The sequence below is a fragment of the Lissotriton helveticus genome, chromosome 3_1 (assembly GCF_964261635.1).
Source record: "Lissotriton helveticus chromosome 3_1, aLisHel1.1, whole genome shotgun sequence".
NCBI lineage: Eukaryota > Metazoa > Chordata > Amphibia > Caudata > Salamandridae > Lissotriton > Lissotriton helveticus.
This window is the reverse complement of record NC_136061.1, coordinates 1,815,214,480-1,815,238,571: the sequence shown is the minus strand read 5'-3', so window position 1 is coordinate 1,815,238,571 and position 24,092 is coordinate 1,815,214,480. Positions and strand designations below refer to the sequence as shown.

At 45.6% G+C, this 24,092-nt stretch overlaps 1 protein-coding gene across 4 annotated transcripts in view; it reads left to right on the top strand.

Annotated features, from left to right (window-relative positions):
• The window catches only part of ANO9 (anoctamin 9), a 769,113-nt gene that overhangs the window by 626,009 nt on the left and 119,012 nt on the right, over nt 1-24,092 (top strand). For all 4 annotated transcript variants that reach the window (XM_078682729.1, XM_078682726.1, XM_078682727.1 and 1 more), the window contains 3 exons: nt 4,214-4,325; nt 4,901-4,958; nt 5,082-5,179. In XM_078682729.1, coding sequence (XP_078538855.1) covers nt 4,214-4,325; nt 4,901-4,958; nt 5,082-5,179 — 268 coding nt within the window. The remainder of the gene's footprint in view (nt 1-4,213; nt 4,326-4,900; nt 4,959-5,081; nt 5,180-24,092) is intronic.

Here is a 24,092-nt window from a genome sequence, read left to right as displayed (position 1 = left end):
GGAACGTTAACACCGTTATATCTGGCCTGCTGTTTCTGAGCCCAAATTTAGTGGGTCTACAAATTCCAAAACCAGTAATCCTGGGTCAGCAAACTCTGAATCTGATATTTCCAGGCCCAGAGACACCAGACCAGGGTGTGCACTAGGTGCCGATGTGCTCCTGATGAAGCTGCTATATGGAAAGCGGCAGGGCCTGTGGGCAGGAGTACAGCTTTGTCCCCACCTAATCCCTGCAGCACCACAGAAGAACTATACATTGCTGCACAGAAACACCCCACTCCTTTTCCACATGAGCATGCTGGGTGAGATGATGCGTTCAGCCACAACCAGATCCCTGGTACAGTAACCTAGGGCAGACAGGTCTTCCACCCACCTCAACACCTGCATTAGGAGAGCAAACTAGTCTTCACTCAGGCAGGCTAGGTCTTTCACAAACCTTTTCTCGCTATACTGCCCTCTCCTCTACATCCCCCTCTTACCCAACAAGCGGAAGCACAGCCATTGGTGAATGGCAGAGGCCGGGGCTGAGTGTTCCTCTCTGATCCCATCCCCCACAACCCAGAGCTCAGCACACACCGATCCTCTTAACCAACCTTGCCTTGATCGCCCGACCATACCCCTCACATTACCTGCATTAAGTGCTGCATCTGCTGTTCAAGCTCAGCCTGCCAGTAATCAAGGATAAAACCACTCTCAAAGCAGCGCTTGTGAAGAATCTGGCTCTGTTCTTGCACTTCATCACAACCTCAACACGAAATCTACGGTTACCACCCGATGAATTAAAAGGACACTGGGACCTTTGTACAATTTGCATCTTTGTCTTGTTTAGGCAGGTAGATTATATAGTTGCATCTTGCTTCAGCAGAAGTCCGACCTCCTGAACCCATCAATTGTGGTTCCCCTTGTTCAGGAAGTCTTTGATGATCTATTCTGGTGAAAGCAGGAGATCCACCTACCGGTGGGTCACTTCTCCCAGTCCTCCAGTGTAAGTCATTACATATTCATTGGTCGAAGTGCACTGTGCCACCCCATATCTTCTACAGACGTCACTCTTCTCTTGCGGAATTCCTCCTTCACATCAGCAGGGGTTAAAGATGGTATGCCTTGACCTGTGTCACAAGAGTGCTTATCTTAAGAGATAACACTAAGTCCATGTTCTTTGTCAACAAGAATAAAGAGTTCACTCATACTTTTTTTGCTCTGGATTTTGGCATTGGGCAAGTGCCGAGGGCATGTTGCTTTCAGTGGTTTAGCTAAATATCTGATAATGATGCAGCCTAAGTTAGAGTGGGAGCTGAAGAACTTGGTTGTCTCGTTTTCTATTCGAGCATTGTAGGAGTCTGGAAGTGGTTCCCTTTGCATTCAGACACATTTGCAAAGGCCCTCTTTGTGCCTCCTCCTAGATTTGGCTGAAATCCTTTGTCAATAGTGGACACACTCTCAAGAACTGTTCAAGGTTGACTGTTTATGCCTTATACCCATTAACTGACGTCAAACTAAGACAGTCATGTTGTAGCTTCATGATACTAGTGCTCCCGCTGAGACAGATCCCTTTTGATTCTTGGACTCGATCCATCTGACAACATAGGCCCTACTCCAATTATTGCATGAGGCTTAGTGCTCCACCATGGCCCAATCACACAATGTTGCCACCTAGTACCTGAAGGTCTATCCTACAGCCACTTATGCCTTTTCCAATAATGACCTAACTATCTTGTGACTTGTAAGAAGAAATTGTATTAGAACGCAATAATCTTTCATTTAGCTCGGCAGGGTATTCTAAGGAAAGCGGGGTGCTCACAGCTAGCTGTAAGACACTGTATCAGAACATACTTCAAAGATTCACTGAACTTGCACCACACTGTTCAGAAGCATTTTCCCGTTGTGGGGCTTCAGGTTGGTTATCTCATCTCATTTTGCCTTACAGTGCATCAGTGACACGTAACTGGTGTCCTGGAGAGTTATGTATTTACTCGAAGAAAGCTTTTTTCACTCAGCCAACCAACTGTGGTTTCTTCTTGTTATAAACCCTATGTAAGATTGCCCTTTAAAGCCCTCTATTGTACCAGCCAAATGTTCTTTTTGATTTTGGAGTCAAATGGGAGATTGGGCTTCATTCCTTTTTTTGCTCATTTATCATATGATGCTAAGAGTATCTTTTACTCTCTGGGTGGTAGTTGTTGCCTCAAAGTTTAGCTAGACTTAATTAAAATTATCTTCTAATGTTAGTTATACCCACTATGGCTCCCAAAGGCCTCAGTTTTTCGTACGCTCACTCATTGGAGCTCACAAAGCTAAAGGGTGACTGACCTTGCTCTTCCAAAGGGTCTCCGTGTTTTTTTGCTGAGGCCCAGGTTGGTCCTTGTTGGTTTTCTTTGCCACGTCTCCTTGGATTTCATCTTCAGTGCAACCACATGAGCTATGCAACACGAGTTCTGTACGTCTGAGGCTATGGATGGTAATTGGCCAACTGATGCTCGGTTTGGGAAAGATGTGGAACAGATTGCAGTAAGTAATAAGGTCCCCTGTTCATTTGACATAATAGTGACTTTTCATCCTGGTCAGCATATATATCCCTCTGAGTCGGTGCTCTCAGATATAAATAGCAATTAAAGGACTGGCCAAATGAAGCAAGAGTGGAAGGGCAGAGCTTGTGTTGCACATGCTCCCAGCTTTTAAAATGTTATCAGTTACTGTACAAGCTATGTTTTTGTGCTTATCCTTGTGGCTTGAAGTGAATCTGCCGAAGGATTAACTATTCTATGTGCCAACAATGCAGAGAGTGATATACGTGGACACATTTCAGATGTAAAGTCTGACAGATGCACAATCCACACTAGGTCAAACGTGAAAAAAATAGGAAACTTAGAAACCAATAAGTGTACTGAGTAAACTAAGGTGGTGTTCTAGGAAATTTCTCAAAAAAGATTTGAACATGAAGTACGCAATCCTTGGGAATTTAACAAGTCTTTACACAGAGTTAATCAGAAGTCCAATAAAGGGCACAGCAGCTTAATAAATGCATAGCTAGACATTAGACCTGGCCTACGTGGCTCACTGGTATATCAACTATGTATTCGTGTATAGATAAGTGAGAAGAAGGCCCATCGCCAACCCTATATGATATCCACTGCCTCCAGTCCATGGTTCGAGAGTATGCCGCAGCCTGACACAGAGAAGCTGAGAACAAAATGGAGTGTGTAGGAGGTGCTTCGTAAATCCTGATCCTGATATGTAAAGGGAGCAGCATCCCGTACTAGTCAGGATGTTGTCTGTGCAGCGGATTACAATTACTGCAAACGTGAACCTCTAATAGCATCTCCCAGAAGACCTCCCTCCACACACATCACCATCAGAGTACTAATGTATATAATCTTGACAGTCGTAGTTGACTGGGCCTGCTGGCAGATCAATCAGTGCTACAGATGGGTGTCACTTGGTAACTTAAATTAAGGATGAAAGGAATACCTGTAAGTAGTGTAGAGGTCCTAGCTGAAGAAGGACCTCTGACAAAAGGACTGGAGTGCAAGATGCAAAGACTTAATGTGCCCATTGTGAAATCTTGTGTCCCTGCTCTGAAGGACAATGAGTTTCTGATTTACTGAGATCAATGTCCCCTCTAGAAAAGGGTAATCTAGGGGCTATTTGCTGATGCAGGGCATCTGTCATACATTTAGATCAGGCGCTGTTGCAGTGACAGAGTCTTGGTTACATGGAAGATGTTTATAAATTGAAAATTCATATTCACTGCTTTGGTTGAGGGGAAAAGTTGTAGTGTCTGGCACTACTCTTAGGGAGTGTTGAAATCCCAATGAGTCTGATCTTTTCAACACTGCCTTCCGTTTCCTAAATTCACTATGGCACTTTCCGTGCCTTTTTTCACAGTTCTATCTCACATCCTCTCAACCCCTGTATCTTCCTCCTCTCACATCTCTGTCCCATCATGTGTTATTGGCTTCACTTGTATTTGAATTACTTAGTCTTTCCTCTTCACATTTCCCATTTCCATCTCCTCCTCATTGTCTTTCCTCTCTGTACTTGCCCCCCCCCCTACACAAGCATCCTTCTGTGATTTGTGGCACTCCTCTTACCTCTTCTTCTGTTCTCTTGTTGCCCTCGCTCCCTGTTTTGTACTTCATTATATGTCCTGAACCTCGTTTTCTGATCCTTATTTGTGTGTCACAAGCTGCATTCTCTGATCCTGTCTTTGCAGAGAGACCTCGGACCTTCACAGAGAAGGAGAATAACTTCACAGTGAAATTCTTCACCTTCCAGTTCTTCGTCCACTTCTCATCCCTGATCTACGTCGCTTTTTTCCTGGGCAGGTAATATAAGATTGTTGCTTGCAATTGCAGAAACCCTTTTTGCATGCATGCGGATGATAGGACTGATCCAAAGTCTGAACTAATAGACTCTCATGGATGTATTTAGAAGATTCATTACAGGACCACAGCGATGGATTTCACCTCCCATAATATGTTTGAGCTGTGGGATGAATTCCTGTTGTCCACCTTCCCTAATCCATCCCTTACAAGTTGCCATGTTTTACAACCGGAACATGAAGCTGTACCTAAGATATGCCTATCCATGATTGCGGTTGGCAGGCTGAGACTATGTTAAACATACATGTTCTCAGCAGACAGTGCCCTCAACAGCAAGGTGGACAGTTGGATTATGTGGTGGCATCTCAGCGCCTTACGAGTGACGTTGCAAGCAAGCCCAGAATGTGAAGCTGCTTTGCTAGCTCCCTCTGTCTTTCCCTTGTTGTGCATCCTGTATATGTGTTCCCACTGATGTTAAGTGTTTTGTCGATTGTAATGTTATCATAGATGTTCATCTAGGGATAGATAATCACAACCAAGACCCTATATTCATGCACAGTGTCCCCTCCTTCCTTCAGGATCAACGGTCGCCCTGGTCAGTATGTGAGGATAGCCGGAAAATGGAGGCTAGAAGAAGTGAGTAACATTTTGCAATGTCCTTTGCTGTCCACTGTGGAAAGATGGGGCTTCCTCGTGGGACACACCATATGACTTTCAAAGAAAAAAGGCTGACAGTCTGTCTTATCCTCTTTACCATAGTGCCATCCCAGCGGCTGCATCACGGATCTTTTCATACAAATGGCTATTGTGATGGGTTTGAAGCAGACTCTGAGTAACTGCATGGAGTTCCTGACCCCGTAAGTTATCCTATGGGATATTCTAGATTTGTCTCCATGTTCCGAACCCATCATTCTTTAAAGGAATTTATGTATGTTTCATAAACGTGTGTTTTTTGTCATGTGTAAAATCAACCATGCCTTCCCGTTAAAGTATATCCTGGGAATTTATTTAGGGGGGTTTTATGATGCAATGTGAACCCTTGGCAATAAAGATCCCATTGTGAACAGCCGTTGAACATGCCCTGTGCCCCCTAACCAGGTTCCCTAGAGCCCATTGTGCATATCCTTTGGCACGTTCTGCGCCCTGTCATCGTGGATGTACAGTGGGTTCTCTAGCTACGAACTGCACGTACATGCCCAGTGGCATATGGATGATGGATGCAAGTCTGGTCTGAGCTTGCTCCTGTGGCATTTTAGCTCACTTTAACCTTCCCTTAGGTTCTGTGCAGCTTGATCTTGACTCCAGGGGTGGTGTTAGAGGCTTTATAGCACTTATTCGTCCTTGTATAATCACTACTTACACTTTGTAACTCGTTTGTGCCCAGATGAGGGAGAAATATGCAGGTGTGTGGTCACAGTCATAATTAACCTCAAACAGACAAGACCATCTTCCGTGTTGGAACCCTGTTTCTGTGTGCATATCTTAATGTTCATACAGTCTTGTGCAAGAGTTTACATTCCCTTCTGGTGCCACTGGGCCAGATATTGTCTTGCAACTGCAGTTGGTACACCACTGTTCAACAGGAGCACAATCATGATCCTCACAATGTTTGGTAGATGTTTGTGGGTGATTCTAGCTTTTGGATCCTCATGCCATCTGACAGTGGGTCGTGACTGGTCACTGTTGCGGATTTCTGTCCTCTCGTACTTGCAGATGCCCCGTGGAGGCAGGGTGCCTTCTCTGGTGAATTGCAGTCGTCCTTATAGTGGAACATATTTGTTGTTTTGGATGGGCGCATGGGCTCACAGAGGGAGAGTAACCACCAACTAAAAGTGCCACTATGATCATACACATTAACCTCAGGCTTGCTTCAATTAATCTTTAATAAAAACAAATGGTCCCTGTGGGGAAGTGTAGCCCTTGACTTCCACAACAGTAGTTTTTTTAAGGAACCCTTCTTACAAGCTAGGTTTATACATTTTGGGGCCTATTATGACCAACATCGTTGGATTCAATTCAACACCGGCAGGTTTAGATTCAGCCGGTCGTAAATTGAAATAGGACGTCATTCCGGATGGCTTCAGACGGGCTCATGGAGCCCATCAGCTAGTCGGAACCGGCCCGTAATTCAAATGGACAGCGGTTTACGCTGACCACATTATGATGCACGGTTTCCGGCAGGGTTTCCGTGCTGACCCTGTCAGAAAGCGTGTTTTGGGGCCCCCATCCGGGCCCCCTTACCCCTGCGGCCTCCCCACCTCCCATTTCACCTTGAGAGCATGTACTATGGCCGGTTTATGGCCGTAAAACATGCTCCCATAGGGAAATGTCAGAATGTGACCGAACATTGCTTGGTCGCATCCTAATCAGGTGGTCGGGATCACCGACCAGAGGTTGGTCTGTCCTGTTTCTGAGACCCTGTCCGCCCAACATCGTAATTGGCCCTTTTATGTATTTATTTATTCTTTAAACAAACTATTATTTCAAAAGATCATCTAATATCATAAGCAAAAACAAGGTGCTCCTGTGTGGTGACGGCGCAGTTAAAAGTGATATAGTTAAACAATAGTGTTCTGTTGCTATATACAATATTATATACATATGACTGATAGGGATAGTATTATAGTATTTGCGATATTCTTTTTATGATATAGTTATCCGCAATCAAATTAAAAAGCAGTCCACATTTGTAGATTTCCGACCTTTTGACCCAAACAGCCAAATAAATCAGAGTAGGGTCATCATCAGGACAAAGGATAGAAAGAGACACCAGACTGATCATGGCAAAAGTCCTACGATCTTCATGGATTAACCATATATCCATTCATATATCCTCTGGCTTGATCTGTACATGACAAACGCGTAATGCTTGCGCGATGTCCCATGCCTCAGTTTGAACGCAACATATCATTAAATAATCAGGGTTGTCAGTCCATAATAATCCTCATGAAACAAGCGGATATAGAGCTGCACAAACCAATGCCACGCCGTTGCCATCCAAAGGATCTGTGTTGTCGGCTGCAGTGCGCGACGTGCTGGAATGAATTAAATGCCTATAAAAATGGATGTAGTTAATCCCTGAACAGCATAGGACTGTCACCAGTAATTTTGAAGTATAGATACCCAGTAAAATATTTGTTTTTTTGGGAACAACAGATCCCATCAGGAAGGCTATTTGCACCAGTGTTGCCATTCACCACCATTAGTGGCTGTGTTCAACTACGTTCTCTAGTGATGTCCAGCTCACCCTGATGGACATGCCTTTTGACAGGACTTGCCAATTTGGGCAAGGCTGACTGCACTCAAGCAGTTTTAGGATAGTAGGGCTACGGCTCGGTCTCTTCGCCTTTTCACCCCACTCCACCAATTGCAGCAGTGCCACTGCTCCTTTCGCGGTCTTGAACGAGGCACCCCATACTGCCAGCCTGACCAACCACCAATAGGTAATCAGCATTTTACGGTTGGGGCCTTGTTGCCCACCATCCCTGTGGCCAGGGTCAGCAGACCACCCAGTCTGACCCCTCCCACCTGTGGCTCCACCTGGCAAGCCTCTTTAGCATGTCCTTCTAAGAGCAAAGCCACCCAATTGGATGCAGAATCCACAGATTCTACCTGGAATGGCAGACCTTTACATCGGACAGGTGGGTTCTGCAGATTGTCTATAAGGGATACACCCTTTCTTTCTTCTCTTCCTCTTACCCTCCCCCAGCGACTAACAGAGAACCATCTTTCGGTTTTCGGAAAGACACATTCAAGATGCTCACCCTGGCCCAGTTCTTGTCTGCCCTAGACTCTGGCGACTGGATGGTAGCGTTGGACCAGTAGGATGAATGCCTATTTTCATATTCCTGTCCTGCCAGCCTATCAGCGCTACCTGTGGTTTGTACTGATACAGGAGCATTTTTATTTCACTGTGCTCCTCTTTGGTCTCGCCAGTGCACCTCAGGTGTTCACGAAAGTGATGGCAGCAGCACACCTTCAGAGGTCAGGGTTGCCAGTCTTCCTCTACCTCGATGACTAGCTGTTTCAGGCGTGATCACCCCAGGTAGTTGTCAACCACCTCCAGATTATGAGTGAACCGCCTGTCATCTTTGGGGCTTACTACCACTTGTCGAAGTCCCACCTGACAGTTCTCAGACGCTCCCCTTCATCAGAGCCATTCTGGACACAGTTCTATTTTATTCCTTTCCCTTGCGAAAGAGAGTCCAGGACATTCAGTCTATAATGCCGATCTTTAAGCCTTGGACCTGGATTTTAGTGAGGTTAACTCTGAGGCTGCTGGGACTGATGGCATCCAACTCTTCAAGCACATCAGGTGGCATATGCAAACTCTGCTGTGGGATCTGAAGTCCCAGTGACCCCAACATCAAGGGGACTTCTCCAACCACATTCAGATTTTGGAGAAGACTGCAAAAAATGTGCAGTGGTGGTTACTGGACCCCGATTGAGTCCGCATCAGACACCTCTCCATTTCCCACCCAGAGCTGACAGTGGTGATCAATGCATCACTTCTGGGTGGGTTGGCAATATGGGAAAGATGGAGATCAGAGGACTCTGGTTTCTGGTGGAGTGCCGGCTCTACATCAATCTTCCTGGAGCTGAAGGCCCTCTGCTTGGCATTGAAAGCCTTCTTTCTATCCTTCAAAGAGAGGCTGGTACAGGAACTCACAGTCGACACCACTGCCATGTGGTACTGCAACAAACAGGGTGGGATGGGGTCATGGACCATGTGCCAGGAGGCTATGTGCCTTTGGAAATGCCTACACTATCACAGAAATTCCAGGTGGTGAACTCCCTGACAGGTTCTTTGAATGCCAGGGCAGACGAGCCCAGTCGTCGATGCCTAGCGGACCATGAGTGCCAGTTACACTCAGAGGTGGCGCAAGGTCTCTTCCTCGAATGGAAAGAAACTTGTCTCAATACATTCGCCACTGCAGAAAACGCATAATGTCAGCATGTCTGTGCACTGGAGTTGCCCAGACGTCTCTCGCTCAGAGACACATTCTACCTCAGGTAGAACTCGGGACTCCTATATGCCTTCTCGCTGATACCACACCTACCCCAAGCTCTCAAGAAGATTAAGTTATCGAAGTGACTCCGGATTGGGCACAGAGATAGGGGTCTCTATATCTCATAGGCTTGAGAATATATCCTGCAATCAGGCTGCCCCTCGATCCATACATAGACCGGGACGCTTTGGGAACCATCTCTACACAGATGAGCGCTGGCCACGAGAAAATAATTGATTAAAGTTCTGCAACAGAACAGGAGGTACCTTCCCTGTAATGTACTGAGTGGTGAGAGGGGGACACGCCGAACAATTTTTTTTGAGAATATCTGATTGTGAAAACATAGAAACTATATGGTGGCTGTCGCTATTCCTTTTCAGAAAATTACTAATTGAGCCCTGAAGAAGTCACAGATGTGACGAAACGCGTTGGCAACAAGCAATTCTGTTTTTTTACATTGAATAAAGAAAGTTTGAAAATCTTCAATCAACTCCTTTTGGGATTTTTATTTGTGTGAAGTTTTCTTCTGAACATCGATAACACTTGTGAAATATAGATTTCTGATAATTCAATACGTGTATGTAAACCTTGGTGCGGGTCAATTTTTTGTGTTTTATGCCTCTCTAGGAGGACCTGCTATCGCAGCAGTAGGGCAGGGTTATCCACCAGTTCTTCACACTCTCCCAAGTTTATGCTTGAAGATTGAGCAGCAACTACTGAACACATTCAACCCTCCACTCAGGTGGTTGTTATCATCGTAGTAGCCAGCTGTCCCTGGACAAAAACTGTATATGCCTATCATTGGGACACATTTTTGGCTTGGTGCTGCACTTTACCATAACTCAAGTTATCTGACAGTCTGCTATGTGTTCTTTCTCCTGCCCAGCAGATTTGACTTTAGCCACAATTAAAGGTTATCTTTTGGTCCTGTCGGCTTCTCTGCAATTGCTGGATAAGCGTCGTTGTTTAAGTCATCTGTTGTAATGCAATTGTTGAATGGGCTACAGCATTTATTTCTTCCCTCTCGCTTTATCATGCCCCATTGGGACCTTAATCTGGTCCTGATTTATCGGATGTGCACTCAGTTTGAGCCGCATCACGGCTGTTTTTTGCCGCTCCTCACTATCAAGATGGTGTTCCTCCTCACCAATACCTCGGTATGAGCGAGCTCCAGGCTGCTTGGGTTAATTCACCATACACTTTCTTCTTCCCAGGCAACCTGGTTCTGTGGACTTGGGCCTCCTTGCTGCCAAAAGTTGTGACGCTGTTCCACGTCGGTCAAACCATCACACTGCTCGCATTCTTTGTTCCACTTCACCACTCTAAAGCGGAGGAGAGGCTCCATCTTTTGGACCCCAAAAGAGTGATGAGCTTCTACATAAATTTTACCAGAAAACACTGGGTGGACGATCAGCTCTTTGGGAGATTCTCCTGAGCGAGAAAAGGGAAGGCAATACAGAAGAGAACCATCTCATCCTGGATCGTGCTGTACATTAGATATGCTAAGTACTGGCCAAAAAGCAACCTTCAGAAGGACTGCATGCTCATTCTATGAAAGCCAAAGCTGGTACCAATGCCAATGCGTTAGCACACGGAGTCCTGTCTTAAACATTTTTGTCAGGCAGCTACATTGGTGTCTCTCCACACTTTTGCGAAGCACTATTACCTGGACAGTCAGGTACACCAAGGGTGGCCTTTCTGGTTTGAGTCCAATAGCAGGCTCACCTCTGAATTGGTTTTGCTTTGGTATCTGTTCAAAAGGTGAGACATCTGTGGCTAGGAGTCTTTAGCAGAAGAACAAGTTGCTTACCTTCGGTAATGCTCGTCCTGATAGAGACTCTGTCTAACTGCAGATTCCTCAGCGGCCCTCCCATCCTTTCTGTTCTGCGATTGGACTGTACACATTAATAAGATCCCAAGCCTAGGACTGTGCATCCTGCTGTCAATCAGTATCAATCTTGGGCTCTGCAACTGGAGGCGCGGACAGCCCCGAAAGCTACTAATCAGCATATAGGGGCGGTGCCTACATAGGCTCTGCATGTCATTTCAGGAGCATAAAATTTCCAGAACCAGTCTAACTCCTGGAGAATATTCAAATGGTGAGGAATCTCTGCTAAAATAGAGTCTCTACCAGAAAGAGCATTACCAAAGGTAAGTAACCTATTCTTTAGGGCCCCCCCTCCTTTCAATAAATGAGTCTCAGTTTGTCCACTGCTATGCTGTGTCTGCCACCTTTCCAAATGAGTGCAAACAAAAGCAACTCTAACTATTTGAATAGGAAACAAAGTTAAAACCAAACTGACAAGCTGTTAAAAAAAAGTATAGCAATCTAGGTAATATAATAATTTTGGACAGGACTACCTTGTCCATTAGTGATAGTGTAGCATTGTCTAAAAATGCACCACAATCCTAACAGCCCATATTGGTTTATATATATTACCATCTATCATGGCTTTGTCTTAGAGATAAATATGCACTCCCTGGAACCTGTAACTAGTAGACACATTCAGTAAAGTAGAAGGATCTACCTGGTGCAGAGCGTTCAGGGTTGACCTGTGGAGTGGAATAAGGTATGAGTCCTCCTATTTCACTAACAAGCCCGATATCTTTTCAAAGGAGTTCAAGAACTGCATTACCACCTGTAGTTTTGTCTCTGGTATCTTGAGGTATGTTGTCAACATAAAGGGAGATAATGTGCAGGACCAGACAGTCCTCTGTGTGCTGTGGCCGTTGGAGGCCCGTCTTTAAAGGCCAGAGCCACTCCTGGGGCCTCATTTATGAAAAGTGACGCATCGCTGCGTGAAAACAGCAATGCGTCACTTTTCACTGCGCTCTCCCTGCGACATGATTGATGCGTCATATTTATAATATGACGCATCATGTCGCAGGGAGTTACAGATACGTCAGTATTCCTGACGTATCTGTAGGCGCAAAAGTGATGCATTGCTGGAGTGTGTCACAAAAGTGACGCAACTCCAGCAATGCTTCCTTTCACATGGGGAAAGCCCCATGTGAAAGGGCTTGCGTCAGTCTTACGCCTGCTGTGAGGCAGGCGCAAGATTTTGACGCAACAGCGTCCTAAAAGTGACGCAGTGAAATCTCATAGATTTCACTGCGTCACTATTACGAGGCTTTTTGCGGGTGAACGCCCCCTCTGCATACATTATACCTGACGCAGGTATAATGTAGCGCAGGGGTTTACAAAGTGACACATCTGCTTAGATGCGTCACTTTGTAAATAGTGCGCATCAGGAGACATGTTTTACGCCGCCGGTGCGTCACAAAAAGTGACGCATCGGAAGCGCAAAACTCACGCATGGCCTCATAAATGAGGCCCCTGGTGCCTCTATCACTTTCCCCAGCTCCCCGAGGTTAATTTCAGCAGGCACAGCACAGGGAGGTTTCAAGAGAGACACATAGAGAGGTAGGGATGGAGAAGGTAGAGAGAAAAGCGAGAGAGAATGGAGAGAGAGAGAATGGAGAGAGAGAGAGAGAGCTCTAGAAGACTAGACGTGGGGCTGGTTCGGGCATTTTAGCCAGGGCTAATTTTTGTTCCCCAGTCTGGTCCTAAGCTACCTTACATCCATTGTAAGAATCCCATTTTCTCTAACACTATGCACTGCAGCTGTAAAATCCAGAAACAGATTTTTTTTAAAAATAATTTGTTTATTTATTTTTAAAGTTTTGTATAGCATGAACAAGACCTAGGCGCGTATCAGAGCGCGTCACAATTTGGATGGGTAGGAAATAATAGTTGGAAAGAACCAACGTTACCTATAAATGCAAACACGAGCAGGTTCCAAGAGGGTATCAGAGTACATCAAATTAAGAGTAATACATATATCCTACTCGTAGAAAAACATACATCACTTAAAAGTGCATACTAGGCAAGGATGGGATTAAAAGGTGAACACAAAAATAATAGACAGTCCGTGGACAGTGAGTAAAGAGTGGAGTCATGGCCAATTAAGGCAAGAACTTGTTCATTAGGATTGTTTTTACTTATTTTTTTAAAAAAAGCTGTGGAAGAGATCCAGCGGACTTCCGGTGGAAGAAAGTTCCAGATCTTCGGGGCAGAGCCTGAGAAAGCTCTGTGGCTCATTCTCTTTTTGTGGAAAATCTGTAGTTTCAGAAGCAATGAACTTCCACTTCGTGACGGTCTACCCCTTCCAGATAATTCAAGCTTTTGAGCCAAATAAAATGGGTCTTAAGATGGAGGGTTTGTGAGTCAAGCAGGCAATCTTTAGCTGAATTCTTGCTTCGGAAAGCAACCAGTTTAGAGATTTTAAGACTGGGGATATGTAAGCGTTTCTTTTATTACCAGTAATCAATCTTGCTGGGGCATTCAAGGAGGCTCTTAGTGGGGCCAAGGTATATTTGGGAAGCCCACAGAGAGTCGCACTCCCGTAGTCTAGCCTAGGCAGTATAAGTGCTTGAACCGTCTGCTTGAAGTCTTCTTGTGGAAGGAATGGTTTGAGATTCCTGAGTATACTCATCTGGTGTTTAGCACTCTTGCTTATATTGCTAATATGATTCTGCATATTCAAGTGATTTGCCAGTGTGATTCCGAGGGATTTAGCAGATTTAATAACGTGGGGGGAGTAGTTGAATACTGTGAGGTGTTTCAACCAGAGGTCGATCTTGGGGGTGTGACTTGGAGGCGAGATGAGAAGGAATTCCGTTTAGGAGGTGTTGAGCAAGAGGTGATTCTCAGTTAGCCAATTTTGAGTATTCGTCAGGGTAGCATTGAGTCAGGGGAGTTGATTTTCATATAAAATTGAGTGTCATCTGCATACATATGAAAAAGAATGTTCGTGGAATTTAGTGCATTTGCTAACGGTTCCAAGAATGAATTGAAGAGGATGGGTGATAAGGCAGACCCCTGTAGAACCCCCATGGATATTGCAGCAGAATTGCATAGGGAATGATTCCCATTAACTCTTTGAGATCTGTTGTGGAGGAAGGAAGTAAACCATTGCAATACTGGTCCTGAGAGACCTATCCTGTGTTCTAGAATAGATAAGAGGTTGTTATGATTGACAGTGTCAAACGCGGAGGAAAGGTCAAGGAGGATCAGGAGGCAGGATTCTTTTTGGTCTAGCATTTTTAAAATGTCATCCAAGATGTGAGTGAGAGCAGATTCTGTGCTGTGACCTGTCCTAAATCCGGACTGATGTTGGTCCAGAAGTTGGAAATTCTCTGTGTGTATGGAAAGTTGCGATAGTACACATTTTTCTAGAAGTTTAGCCAGAGTGGGGATGTTGGAAATAAGACGGAAGTTATTAAGATCAGATATGTCGGCATTAGGATTTTTTTAGGATGGGGGATACCTGACCAGCTTTTAAGCAGTTGGGGATCATGCCTTGTGGCAGTGAAGCATTGACAACCTTTGTCCAAAGGGGGATAATGGCGTCTCTTATTTCTTTGAAGAGGGGCAGAGGTACTGGGTCGCTGAAGTGGTTAGATGGTGATCATAAGGAGAATGTTGTAAATGTCTCTTTCGCTGAAAGGAGTAAAGGTATTCCAAGTGGCACTGTTCTTGGTGCTAAGTCTCAAGGGATCTAGACTCTCATGGTTAGCAAAGGGAGAAGCAAACCCGTAGGATGGAAGAAGAGCCCTTTTAGAATCCAGGCCTCTATTTATTATTTTTTTTTTCTCAATGAAGAAAGCAGCCAAATTGTTGCATGATGGAAGGCTGTTACCAGGGTCAGTGAGGTAGGGTGCTTTGACCGAATGTTGTTTAACAATTTCAAAAAGTTTCTTGGGTCGGTTTTTGGCTTGATTAAGTTGGGTTGTGAAGAAATCAGCCTTTGCATTCTTGATTTTTTCATTGTAGGAGCTCCAAACCAATCTAAGGTTAATTAAATGATCCGTGGAGGGGTTGGATCCGAGTTTAGGTTGTCGGTGAACCAAGGTTTCTAGATTTTGGCGGAAGCATTTTTTTGTTGTAGTGGAGCTAAGGAGTCCAGTATATTAGAGATAGTAGAATTGTAGAAACTGGTGAGCACATGAACGTCTGTCATATCAGTTTGGGAAGACAAGACCTGCTTACAGCTGGTTGCTAGATCTTGGGTGTTGATGTTCCTGAGGTCCCTTTTCCATTTCTTCGTTTTCTTAGGTTGAACTCTTCTCAAGGATACCTCCCTCTTGATAAAGAGGAAGATGCTGTAATGGTCAGACCAATCACGTGGGCTAATGGAATCCAGTGTGATGGTGTTTCTTTTTGATATGATATGGTCCAGAATTTCTCCCTTGTTATAAGTTGGCCTGTCACAGAATTGAGTCAGCTCATGATCAGATAGGAAGGATTTTAAGCAGTTTACCGCTTGATCATTAGGGCTGGACCAGTGAAGGTTGAAATCTCCCAAGGAGATTAGGGACACTGAGGTGTTGTCATTGGATGAGAAGATTTCCATTAAAACCATTTGCATTGCCCACTTTATAGGGGCCATGCAAGTGGGGTTTCTACAATGTAATATATCTGTAATGTAGTATTTTTGCAATCCCTGTGCGAGGAATAGGCACCGTATATGCCCTCTTAATTGCAAAATAATTGGTGAGATCTTTGAGGGGTAATACTTATTGCCAACCAGTTTTTCTGGTATGCCATCAAGTCCTGTCCTTCAGTGAGCTTGGGTAGGTCTACAATGGGAATATTGCTCCTAAGTACCCGGTCATCCGCTTTTCCTATGCTAAATTACAGTTAGTGTACCCTTTCAAATAATCTGTCATGTTCTTACTGATGTCCATAATTTCAGGTTTCAGTGTTTCACCACCCCCACACACTTCAATCCTATCTGACACCTTACTTCAATCAGCCTACCTGCAACAGCTTTAAGGATACTGTCCAGGTGGTTGGCTGCATCTGGGGCAAACTCTGCCTCTTTGTCAGTTAGTTTGACCGGTCCTTCGGCCATGCCTTCTTCTGGTTCTGACTCTACTGCCATAGTTTTCTGTTTAAATGCTTTGAGTTTAACCATTGTCTCTAGCTTGCAGTCCACTGGCTAGGAGAAGGGGTCATGGACACGCTGAGCCTAGTTTTGCCTGCATGGTCAACCCATGTTCAGGGGACCCTTTTCAATTTTGCCCTCTGTGCTCCATTTTTATTCTTAAGTGATCCCTCTGATCGCTGGTATTTGGCCTCTTTCCATACACTAACTTGTCGCTGCGGGACCTGGCCCCCTGCCTTTCAGTGCTGTTCAGTATGTCGAATGCAGAGTCACTCTTCAGTGCAGCCTCCGCTTCACAGTTGGGCTCCCTCCACCATGTATCCATCTCTTCTTCCCCTTGCAGGCCTGCCCAACACAGCAGTTTCACCCATGTGTGTCCTGATTGATGGCCTCCCTTCGGTCCGCGTCCAGTCAGGTTCCAACCCGATGATTAACCCACCAAGCCTCCCTGTTGAAGTTCAGGTCATCTGCAGTCCCAGCTCAGCCGTACCTCACCTCCACTCTCCCCTGTAGCATGTCAGGCAGCTTAGGAGGCTCTTCCATACAATGTGCTTCCCTGTATTTTTGTATAGAATATATGAGCTGCAATGATTAATAGGCAGAAGCAGATAATAGTGATTAGCAGTATAAGAACAGTGAAAAGGATAAAGGATTCCACCATTGTATTAAAACAGTGTATATATGCTGTCATATAAGTACTGTGTATAGTGTCAGTGGTGGCTGGTGACATTTGAAAGTGGAGGGGCGGAAACTGATAATCATACTGCACCGTAGCGAGCGAGCCCGAACCCCCCAAGGAGGGTTCGGGGGGATTTCCCCCGCGAAAATTTTGAAAAAATAGTGGAAAAATGGAGCATTTCCAAGCAAATTTGAGAAAGCAGGAAGGTTAATAAAGCAATTGTGAAAGTGCAGGTATTACATTATTAAAGAGCTGTCATATAACATACTAGGTAGCTGCTTATTCAGTATAACAACAAAGCTTCATAACAGACTTCAAGATACAATGCTGAGAACCTCACAGATTGTTTTTATTTAAACTGCAAACAACAAAACAAACAACTTTTTTGATTTAAACTGCAAACAACTTTCTTCCCATAGGAGGAACGTCTCTCTACATAGTTGTTGATGAGCTTATTTTTTCCATGCAGAATAGTTCCAAAATCTTATTTCAGTAATAACAAGGGTGGCAGACCTTAATGCATACGTGTGGTTATGGCACACATTGTAATTGTTTGCCTAAGCGTTTGTTTTACAGTATTTTTCGAGTCTGACTTTTTTACTGGTAGTAGATGCACCAGATTTGTATTCTGATAGACGGACTTTCACCTTTTCCAGATTAATTTTTTTTACCGTTTGTTCCCGTGCTAGACGGACTTTCATCTTTTCCAGATTATTTATTTTTACAGTTTATTTATTTTTTACAGTTTGTTCCCGTGCTGTCAATAAGTGTGCGTTGTCTGGGGGATGGATTGAAGTAAACCGCTGATGCTAAGGGCCAAACCAGAATAGATTGCAATGTGACAACATGTTTATGGATGACACATATAAATGTGTATTCAAATTCATGTTAACATGTAACAGTACTCGTGTGGCCATATGCACTGTCTTTGCACCCGTCTTGGATTTCTGCAGTTTCTCCAAAGAGTTGCAGACTGTGGGAAATAAGTCTCAGGCAATGTCTTAGTATGGCTGAATTCTATTGTACACTCGTCTGTATCACGCACTTCCCAGTCCCTCATTTGCTAGCCACGTGCATTCATTTTTCCCCAACTTCTCGTTGTCTCCCTCCAGTTTGTCTTACTGTTTCTCTCCCTTTCATTCATATCGTCTGCTCTCGTCTTTCTCTCTCGCAATCTCTCTGGCCCACTCGTACCTTTTTCAGACTCACTATCTCCTTCTTTCATAGCACCTACAATCTAGCTGCCACTGCCCTTCAGTCTCTCTGTGCCCCTCCTCTCCCCGTGCTCTGCCTGTTCTATGCCTGTGCCTCTCCGCGGCTTGACCTGCTCGGTGGATCGTCGTCTTCCATATCTGCCTTTGCCCCTCCTGTTTCTCACCGCATGATCTCTGTCTGCGGCACTCTTCTTCCTCAAAGCCTGCCATCCTTTCTCTCTTACTCCTTCTTTGTGTCTGTTTCTCAGGCAGTTTCTGCCTTCTATCTCCCCTCCTCTCCCTCCTTCCCTCTCGTCCTCCCTCTCCCTCCTCCCCTCACTCTCTCCCTCTCCCTCTCTCCGTCTACCTCTCTCCCTTTCCCTCACTTCCCTCTCCCTCTCTCCTCTCTCACCCTCTTCTTCTCCTCTCCCCCTCTCTCTCCTCTCTCCCTCTTTACCTCCCCCTGCTCTCCTTTTTCTCCCTCTCCCCATCTCCCCCTCTGCCTGCTCTCCTCTCCCTCTCTCCCTCCCCTCTCTCTACCCTCCGTCCTTCGCTCTCGTCCTCCCCCTCTCTTCTTACCCTCCCTCTCTCCCTCTACCCTCTCTCCCTTTCTCTCTCTCCCTTTCCCTCACTTCCCTCTCCCTCTCTCCCTTTCCCTCTCTTCTCTCTCCGTCTCCCTTTCCCTCACTTCCCTCTCCCTCTCTCCCTTTCCCTCTCCTCTCTCCCCGTCTCTGTCTCTCTCTCCTCTCTCCCCCTCTCTTTCTCATCTCTCCCCCCTCTCTCCTCTCTCTCTCTCTCTTTACTCTCTCCCTGCTCTCCTTTTTCTCCCTCTCCCCATCTCCCACTCAGCACCACCACAGCATCACTCAGCACCACCACAGCATCACTCAGCACCACCACAGCATCACTCAGCACCACCACAGCATCACTCAGCACCACTCAGCACCACCACAGCATCACTCAGCACCACCACAGCATCACTCAGCACCACCACAGCATCACTCAGCACCACCACAGCATCACTCAGCACCACCACAGCACCACTCAGCACCACCACAGCATCACTCAGCATCATCAGCACCACCACACCATCACTCAGCACCACCACAGCATCACTCAGCACCACCACAGCATCACTCAGCACCACCACAGCATCACTCAGCACCACTGCGCCATCACAGCATCAATCTGTGCAACCATTCAACAACAACTGGTTCAATTATGTTCTCTCAATGTTTCAAGATTTATTACAAATATCACAAAAAGATGTTAATATTTCACTTCTTTTCTTGGATTTTCGTCACAATAAAATACACTGAACATAATCTTCACAAAAGTTTTTTACAGAAGTTTAAGCTATTGCCATTATAAATTACAATCACTTTTATTTAAGTATTAATTACTTAAAAAATTAAAAGCCATTGTTATTTGTAATATAAATACATCTAAGTCACGTAAATACAAATCATGTTGCATTACAAATGCTATAGGTGTCACATTTGCGAAAGTTATAACTATTGGCATTGTAAATGACAAAGATATTAATTTAGCTATTTTCAAAACCAAAACAAAAATAAAAAAATTGTCATTTACAAGACCAATAGCTCCAACTTTTCTAATGCAAGACCTATTGCATTTCCAATGCTTGTTACAGGAGCACTCTACAACATACTTCTATGCTCTACTAAGAGGACAATCTCTTTATTTTAAAACCATCGGTCCATTTTACAAGGGTAAACATTAGATGACACTTGATGGAGCCCTCTGGGGAGATAGTAGCAGGATACTTATAATATGGTTGGGAGAGAAGCCCATCATTGATATTGGATGATTGGTATCTACACTGTGTTATGGCCTGTTGCGCTCGCCTTTCAGCTGCGGCGCTTCACGGTGATGGCAGACAGTGGCACATTAACATACTCAGACTCAGTTGGTTGCAATGCCACTTACACAGATTTACACAGCTAATCTGTGAAAATGCCTAAGTAATACTACCATTCCCTAGAGTATGTGAAATATTTGCTTCCCCTTTTAAAATACTCCAGTATTTAAACTCCTCCACAATATATGCTTCAAGAATGTTATTATGTAAAGCTCTCTAATGTGTGCCACGTCTTAGTGCATCAATATGTAATAGAAGCACACCTAGGGGGTTTATAATTAGCAATATCAAGCAAACCACACTGTGCCATTGCATTGTCTGTAGCAGCACCAGACCAACATCACTCAAAGACCAGCTGGTCTAGTCTCTTCCCTCAGTTCACAGCCAAGGGCTTCGTACATCTTTCATGTCAGGCTTCAGTGTGACAGATTGACTTTTCCCAGACGAATAGCCATCATTATTTCATTTCCAAAAGGCCTGCTTTGCCACACTCACCATTTAAGTGAACGGGGTGAGCAGGGCACGGTTGTTTCACGGACTATTAACTGCTCACATAACAGTGCACTAAATTAATTTCAGGTCCCGCCTACTGTTGGCTAATGGCAATATTTTCCTAATGGCAACACAGACTTAAGGGCAGCGTACACATAAGTGCAGATGATTTAATCATTATTCAAGTAACGCAGCATAGAGAACACATTTGTTGTGTGTGCAAGGGGATAACTACAGCACAAAGCCATGTCGACCGCATGGGCAAGGGAAGGCCAGTGTGGCCTGGCACAGAATGTGGCTGACATTGGACGTCACCACTCCCATTCGATCTGCTCTTGGATTTCAGCCATTAAGTTGTGCATGGTAGAGCTTTGCTAGGAGGATATTGTGTGAGTATAGATCCCTAAGACAGATACAAAGTTTAAGCCAACAGTTGGGCACGTTTCTTCCACCCCAATGCTTTGCAACCATTTACCAATCGTTTGGCCAGCAGCATACTACATCGGTTACAGGGCCATTTTTTTTTTACATTACAACATTGTCCTTTCTGTCTGTCCTTTCCTTTCGTGGTTCCTGTGTCCCTCTCCTATCTATCTTCCTTAGCCCTCCTCCCATCACCACTAGTCTATCCCATTCATTCCCCCTTTCCCACTCTCACCTCGTCTGTCTCCCCCTCACTTTCTTCCTGCCCCCCTCCCGACACCACCTTGCTCCGTCCTCTTCCCTCCCCTTTCTTCGATCCCTGTTCCCTTCTTCCATTACTCTTCCATTACTCCCTTCCTCTCTCTGCGTTTCCCTGCTCTCCCGCTCGTTGTGCCGGCCCTCAGTCGGCTCCCCCGCTCTCTTTCACTGTCCTCTCCCTGCCCTCATCATTCTTAGAGTTCCACGTGCCACAGGCGCACCGTGTCTCAGGTGTCTCATTAGACAGGTATCCCTGGGTAACCAAAGCACGCTCAGCTGGTAGAGTCCGGTGCATCACGTGACATACAAGCATCCATCTTAAGATCAGCTTGCATGTTCCCGGCTGCCCCCCCCGAGGGAGAGTCAGGGAGTTGGTGCCTTCTCTCTTCTCCTCAGCAGGTCCTGCTCCAGCCCCTCCCCCACTAACCTGGAAATCTTAATAGACGTTTCTCTTACTTAACTGCCAAGGCTCACACGTCATTAGCAATACTTTCGACTTTTTAACCCACAGCGTGTTGCATTCTGGAACTTGTAGTTTCACTGCTAACAGAGGAAGGAATCATTCTAAAAATTCCAGCATTCTAAGTGCTGCTAGCTAAAAAGCCCACACTCAACGAAGGTGTCACACATGGCATGACGTCACTTGGCGCCCATGTCCGCGCTCAACCCACGTTAAAATTATATCCGAGACAGAGCTGGGCTCGGACTCCACATGGCTGCACCCTGTCCAAGTAGCAGGGACATTATCAGAGACAGACTCCATGGGCCTCAAGCAGCCGTCTGACTAGACTGCTGTGGCTGCAGCAAATCCCGGCTGTGTGTGCATTCATTCCAGTCTCACCACCATAATCGCCGTCAGTGTGCGCGGGCCGTGACAGCATGGCAGCATGCATGTCACATTATAAAAAAGAATGCATTATCATTATTATACCAGGCTTATCATCAGTGCTAGTGCTGGAGTGGCGGCACAGGAAAAAAACTTACGTGGTGGGTGGTGTGGCGGTCCGAACCCGACCCGTACAGTCTGTGGCACAGTCTAGAGACTCCCTCAGCTCGCACTTAGTTTACACAGACACAACCAATGACGACGAACTGGAGACTCGACTCGAGTCACTGGAATGAACAGACAGACTGCTGGTGGTCACTCTCTCTTCTCACTGGTCTTGTTGTGACTAGACTTCGTTTGTGATTCTCTGTACTTTGCTACTTTCACTTTCTTTTTTACTGCTTGTTGTGCCAGCCAGCAGTGCACCACGCACGGTGACGTAACAGACAGTGTAGAAATGGCCAATCACCTCGACATGGCTGGAATTAGCCATATGGTGATTGGCCATACAGTGCGGTCCCTAAGCAGAGCAGCCAACACCCACTCGCGCCACCATCCTGCTGCAGCAGCCAATCCTGGTGCAGCGTTAACAGCAACACTTCGCCAGGATTGGGCTACGAGCAGGATACTATCTGCCCATTATGAGACCGGGGGCCCGGGTCCCTGCCTGGCAGTCCCTGTGTCTCGAGTACCATAGAGAGGGGGGAAGGGAAGGTCTACTACTATGCGCATGCGCGGGCAAGTAGAAATTTGTAAGACTCCTGGATTCCACATGCGCATTGTTGCGCTGTCTACTCGGAGTCTCTGACTGCTCTGTTGTGCGCTGCCTCCTCTTGTCACTCTCTCTCTCAGCCCCGCCCCCCACGGCCCACTTCCTATACGATGCCCGATTCTGTCGGGCTTTTCCGGGCAGCAGGTAGCACGCAGTGCGCTAGATGATTTATTTATAAGACATCGATCGATGCATTTTTAAAAAAGCCTTTAAATGCATTTGTGGCGTGTGGGGTCGTCCATGGCTAGTGGGGCAACGCTCCAATGCCCCCAATGGACGCACCGCCACTGTATAGTGTACTACTACTAGGTGCTCCCTAACCTAGTTGCCTAGGGCGAGTGATCTGCCAAAATCCTCTACTGGATGATCTAACTCCCCATTAGCTGAAGGTAACTGTATACAGGTCTCCATCTTGGTCACAAGTTGGACATCCCTCCTTGCAGAGGGTAAATAGGAAACAGATGGGTTGAAACTCCAACAACAGTGACATCGCAATGACAGCAGAGTGCCCCTCTTATCTGGACACAGACATTTTTGTATATTTATAATAACAGTATCCATGCTTCCCGTGTTGAGGCTTCAGCCAGGCTGACATGGTTTATTCTCTTGTTATAGCCATGTTGCCTCATGGATGAATAACAAACAACAACATCTGCACAATGTATGTTTAGGCCTTGTACTAAATGTTTAAGGTGTGATAGTGTACTCACAAAGTGAAATTGTAAGCAATGCGGATTCAGAGAAGCTAATCCTGAACTGTCACCTAAGCAAATGTGTGTCAAAGGTCATTGTGTAGAAAAGAAGGCAACTTAAGGAAACGTGTGCATGTAAAATGGCAGTGTTTCTTCCCTGGGCTAACCTAGCTACATGACAATGTGAGCGCAATATTGTGACTCCAGATACAAGGGGTATGCCTTCCTTTCTGGTCGTGACTATTGTCACTCAGTGCCGGCTACTGTGAAGGCAAACTGAGGGGGGGCAGCGCCGGGGAGAAAAATAGGGAAAAATATATTACTTACCTGCAGGCCGCCACCTCAATGGTCTTCTCGTCCTCTGCTCCTGTAGACTCTCAGTAGCCAGTGCATAGTCTCCATGATACCTCAGACAAATCCAGATGCTGCTTTCATGCTGTTAATGCTATTACCAGCAGGAGGGCAGTGCCAGGATTGGTCTGAGCGACATGGTTTGGTGCTCAGACAGGTACTGGGAGCTTATGAATGTTCTCCACCCAGCTGTGCAACACAGCTCGGGTTGGAGAAAGGCGAAGTGTTCATGTCGGTTTCGCA